General features: G+C 42.4%; 1 protein-coding gene across 1 annotated transcript in view; it reads left to right on the top strand.

Annotated features, from left to right (window-relative positions):
• TET3 (tet methylcytosine dioxygenase 3) overlaps nucleotides 1–5,816 on the top strand; it is a 121,443-nt gene that overhangs the window by 81,568 nt on the left and 34,059 nt on the right. Inside the window, 1 exon segment of the mRNA XM_017861844.1 lies at nucleotides 4,345–4,435. Within this exon segment, the coding sequence (XP_017717333.1) occupies nucleotides 4,345–4,435 (91 nt within the window).

The following is a 5,816-nucleotide window of genomic DNA, read 5'->3' as shown; positions in this document are numbered from 1 at the left end:
GGAAGTGGCAGGATAATAGGATCATCGTAGGGAGAAGGTCAGCAGTAAGACATATGAATAAAGATCTCTGTGACATAAGTTTAAGGAAAAGTGCTGTGCCTTGATATGCATATGTAAACATCTCCATAAACCTTTTTAGTGCATAAAGAGCAGCGTTGCCGCTAGCACGTCCCACCTTTCGCCCTAAGGCGGTTTTCTCCTTTCTCAGTAAACAGAACATAGAATCGGGTTTTACACCGAGATGTTCCATTGCCCAGGGACGGGCAGGAGACAGATGCTTTTCTCTATCTCAACTGCCAAGAGGCCTTCTTTCCTCTTATACTAGTCCTCCTCAGCACAGACGCTTCACGGATGTCAGGCAGGGGGACGATCAGGTCTTTCCCTTCCCACGAGGCCGTATTTCAGACTATCACATGGGGAGAAACTTTGGACAATAATACCTAGCTTTCCTAGGCAGAGGTCCCTGCGACCTTTGGCAGTGTACATGTCCCTGGGTACTTGAGATTAAGAGAATGGTGATGACTTTTCACAAGCATACTGCCTTCAGGCACTTGTTTACCAAAACACACCCTGCACAGCCCAAAAAACGTTAAACCTTGAATCACCACAGCACATGTCTCTTGCAAGGGCAAGGTTGGGGGTAGGGTCACAGATTAACAGCATCTCAAATACAGAACAAAATGGAGTCTCTTATGTCTACTTCTTTCTATATAGACACAGTAACAGTCTGATCTTTCTTTTCCCCACATTTGTGACAGTAATTTCCTTGCTTTTCTTTGTATTAAGTTGAACCATATAAAATTATCGTTTTGATAGGTCAAAATCATTGACTGCAATTTCATATTTCAACCTAGTAGTTTTTACTCACTATGTATGGATCTCTTAGTATAGTTTGAGTCTGTTATTGAATATCATTTAAATGGAATCTTAACTGTATTGTGCTGTATTAGTCCATTTTCGCATTGCTGATAAAGATGTACCTGAGACTGGGTAATTTATAAAGAAAAAGAGGTTTAATGGACTCACAGTTCCACATGGCTGGGGAGGCCTCACAATCATGGTAAGAGGCACATGAGAATGAGAGCCAAGTGAAAGGGGTTTCCGCTTATCAAACCTTCAGATCTCCTGAGACTTATTCACTACCATGAGAACAGTATGGGGGAAACTGCCTCCATGATGCAGTTCTCTCTCACCGGCTCCCTCCCACAACACAGAATTATGGGAGCTACAATTCAAGATGAGATTTGGGTGGGAACACAGCTAGACCATATCATCTGTGTTGTGCTGCTTTCACTCACGGTGCTGTTGTAGTCAACCATGCTGTTGCAGGTTTCTGATTTTCACTGCTGAATATATTCCATAATATGACTACTGCATTTCAAGAGAAGTCCATTCCACTGTTGCTGAATTACGGGTTGTGTCTTTATTTGGACTATTTTAGCAAGAATACTAGCCAGTCCCAGTGTCTCAAGCCTGTACTCCTAGCACTTTGGGAGGCCGAGGCAGGCAGATCGCTTGAGCCCAGAAGTTGGAGACTAGCCTGGGCAACATGGCAAAACCCTGTCTTTACAAAAAACACAAAAATTTGCCAGGCATGGTGGTGCACACCTGTAGTCCCAGCTACCCAGGAGGCTGACATGGGAGGATCACTTGAGCCTGGGAGGTCGAAGCTGCAGTGAGCTGTGATCGTGCTATTGCACTCCATCCAGCCTGGGCAACAGAGTAAGACCCTGTCTCTAGAAGAAAAAAAAATCCCATAGCCTGGGTGGTTTAAACAGTGAACATTGATTTCTCACAGCTCTAGAGGCAGAAAATTCTAAGATCAAGGCACCAGCAGGTCTAGTGTCCGTCGAGGGCCCCCTCCTAGCATGTAGACAGCCACCTCCTCGCTATATCTTCACATAGCCAGGAGGGGAGAGAGAAGGGGAAGCAAGCTCTCTGGTATCCCTTCCTATAAGGACATTAGTCCCATTCAGGAGGGTGCCACCCTCTTGACCTAATTACCTCCCCAAAGCCCTACCTCCAAATGCTATCCCGTTGGGGATTAGGCTTCAACATACAAATTTGGGAGGGACACAGACATTCAGTCCACAGCAGGCTGTCTACAGCTTTGACTCTTGCAAACTGTGTTGATGTGAAAATCTTTGTATGTGGGATTTAATGTGTGTGACTATGATTTCTCCTAAGGATCAGCAAATTATGGCTCACTGTCTGTTTTTTTCTTTTACTTTTTAAATACTTTATTTTGAAATAATTTTACATTTATGGGAGAGTTACGAAGTTAGTGCAGAGAGTTCCTGTGTATACTTTATATAGCTTCTCTTGCTTGTAAATGTCTTATGTAATTATGGTATATTTAAAATGAAGAAATTAATGTTGGTACAATACTGTTAACTACAGACTTTTTGGATTTCATCAGTTTTTCCACCAGTGGTCCTATTTCTGTCATAGGACCCAGTGTAGGATACTCTATTACATGTAATTGTCATATCTTAGATATGAAGCAAACTTGCCAGCTGTAGTACAGTAGGTGCACACTGTGTATAGAGTTTTTTTGTTTTTAGCCTCCTAATATCCAGCCAAATCACTGTTTTCCAAAGCAGCTACTATGAAGCCTTTTGGGTCTATTTTCTTTCACTTAGAAAAACTCATTTAAAATTCATCCATGTTGTTACATGAATGGTTTGTTCCTTTTTACGAGTTGAGTTGAGCTTCACATAAAATTAACCATCTTAAAGTGAACAATTCATTGGCATTTAGTACATTCACAATATTGTACAACCACATCTCCCTCCAGTTTTAAAATATTTTCATATTTTAAAATATTTAAAATTTTCCAAAAAAAAGAAAACTGTACCCATTAGGCAGTTACTCCTCATTCCTACCCACACACCCCCAGCCCCCAGCCTCTGGCAGCAACCACCAATTTGCTTTTTTGTTTCTATAGATTTACCTATTCTGAGTTATTTCATATGAATGGAAGCATACAATGTGTGACCTGTTTTGTATCTGGCTTCTTTCACTTAACAAAATGTTTTTGGTGGGGCACAGTGGCTTATACCTGTAATCCCAGCACTTTGGGAGGCCGAGGTGGGTGGATCACCTGAGGTCAGGAGTTCAAGACCAGCCTGGCCAACATGGTGAAACCCCCGTCTCTACTAAAAATACAAAATTAGCCAGGTGTGGTGGCACATGCCTGTAATCCCAGCTACTTGGGAGGCTGAGGCATGAGAATCACTTGAACCTGGGAGGCGGAGGTTGCAGTGAGCCGAGATCATGCCATTGCACCCCAACAAGAGCAAAACTCCATCTCAAAAAAAAAAAAAAAAAAAATGTTTTCAAGGTTCATCCATATTGTAGCATGTATCAGAACTTCTTTTATTTAAATTGTGGTAAAGTATGTATAACTTAAATTTGCCATTTTGATCATGTTTGTGTGTACAGTTTAGTGGCATTAATTACATTCACAATATTGTGCAACTGTCACCACTATCTGTTTCCAAAACTTCATCAGCCTAAACAGAAACTCTGTCCCATTAAGCAGTAACCCCTCATTTCCTGCTCCTCCCAGCCCCTGCAAACCTCTCATCTACCTTTTGTCTCCAGGAATCTGCCTCTTCTAGATAACTCATATCAGTGAAATCCTACAGTATTTGTCCTTTGTGTCTGGTTTATTTTACTTGGCCTAATGTTCTTAAGGTTCAACCATGGTAATAGCATGTATCAAAACTTCATTCCTTTTTTGGCTAATATTCCGTCATATGGACATACACATTTTATGTATCCAACCACCAGCTGATGGATGGTTATGTTGTTTTCACCTTTTAGTTGTGGTGAATAAATGCTGCTCTGAACATTGGCATACAAGTATCTGTTTGAGCCTCTGTCTTCAGTTTGATTGGGTATTTACCCAGGAGGGCTTCTGTCACGTAACAAAATGTTTTTGGCCGGGTGCGGTGGCTCACTGGAGGAGAGTAGCTTACTGACCCCTGGTCTTGAGGGTGTGTCTGGAAATGGAATTACTGGGTCATGCAGAATGCAACTCTTTAGCTTTATTGGATAATGGTAGGCGGAATCCCAAAGTGCTTGGATCACAGACAGCACTTGGTTTTATCAGAGTTTTAAATTTTTGCCAATTTGGTCCATGTGTGATGGTGTTTTATTGTGATTTTAATGTGTATTTCCTGATTTCTACTGGAGTTGAACACCTTTTCACATGTTCATAAGCATGTGGGTTTCCTGTTTTCTAGCATGCCTATTAACTTTCCTGTTGGTGGTTTGCCTTTCTAAATTAATATTGACTAATTAATATTCCAAAAATGTTTACTCTTTGTGTTTCTGCAGAACAAATAGTGGAGAAAGATGAAGGTCCATATTATACTCACCTGGGATCTGGCCCCACAGTCGCCTCTATCCGGGAACTCATGGAGGAGCGGTAAGTGATACACAGATGTCCAAGGAGAAACGGGTGTGCTGTTAATGGAACGTGGATATTAAGCACCTCTCATTTTTCATTGCCTTGTAGTAGAAAGCATACAGAAAGGAAGCTCTGATAACTGGGTTATGGAAGGCTGACTGTGGGATCCTCACTTCCATTGTTTCTGGGTTTCTTTCATTCTGTAGGTCTGCCCAATTCATGTACCCCTGCTTCTCTCTGTCTTGAAATGTTTTTATTGAAGAAACATGGTTATATGGCTCTATGTCCTGTAGAGTTAGTTTCCTACAGTCTGAATTTTGCTGATAGCTTTCCCGTGGTATTGTGGTGTCATTAAAAATGTTTAGCATGCCTCTATGTCCTGTAAATTGGTAGTTAGACCAAAAGCCCTGATTGGGATCAGGTTGTTTTTCCTTTTTTTCCAAAACTGCCTCATAGGTAGAATTTTTTACCTCCCCTAAGAGGAATGTAATGTCTCACTCCTGGCCAGTGGGAACCTACTCAGGTTGTTCCCTAAATCCTTTGGACAGGATCATAGGAGTCTTTCATAACTTTCTTGATTTGTCATAGGACAAGATATCCTGGGTTCACGTTGTACATTCATCCAAGAAGTCCCGGTTCTTTTTATTGGAGGAAAAAGTATTTAGAAAACAGACTCTGCCTGCTAGGGGCACTCATGACTACACGGGATTGTTCATTGTTTTTAGGCTGCTTAAGTAGAAAGAGCTATGTTGAATCTGTGGATTTTTCATTTTTATTATTGCTTAGTGATTACATACATCATGAGTTTATACTGACACTCCCAATTCAAATTCAGGACTCTAGGGTTTCTGTTTAATAGTTGTGGTTTTTGAGCAGTGCATGTAGATGGAGACTTGGAAACCCATGTGCATGTCCACAGCAGTTAGTAAACTCTGAGTTCCAGTCTGTGGCTCCGGGGCTGAGAGCAGGGACTTGAGCCAGACTGAGGCCCAGTCCTGGCCCTGCCACTCACTGCTGAGTCCCTAGCAAGTTGTTCTGCTCTTCTGTGACTCAGTTTTCTTATCTGCAAAATAGAGATGATGATAAAAATACTTAGGGCAGGGCGCGGTGGCTCAAGCCTGTAATCCCAGCACTTTGGGAGGCCGAGACGGGCGGATCACGAGGTCAGGAGATCGAGACCATCCTGGTTAACAGTGAAACCCCGTCTCTACTAAAAAAAAAAAAAACAAAAAAACAAAAAAAACGAGCCGGGCGAGGTGGCAGGCGCCTGTAGTCCCAGCTACTCAGGAGGCTGCGGCAGAAGAATGGCGTAAACCCGGGAGGCAGAGCTTGCAGTGAGCTGAGATCCGGCCACTGCATTCCAGCCCGGGCGACAGAGCGAGACTCCGTCTCAAAAAAA

This window comes from Rhinopithecus bieti, unplaced genomic scaffold (assembly GCF_001698545.2).
Source record: "Rhinopithecus bieti isolate Rb0 unplaced genomic scaffold, ASM169854v2 scaffold_63021, whole genome shotgun sequence".
Taxonomy (NCBI): Eukaryota; Metazoa; Chordata; class Mammalia; order Primates; family Cercopithecidae; genus Rhinopithecus; species Rhinopithecus bieti.
Note: the sequence above shows the minus strand (reverse complement) of the source record. Positions and strands in the feature narration are given on the sequence as shown.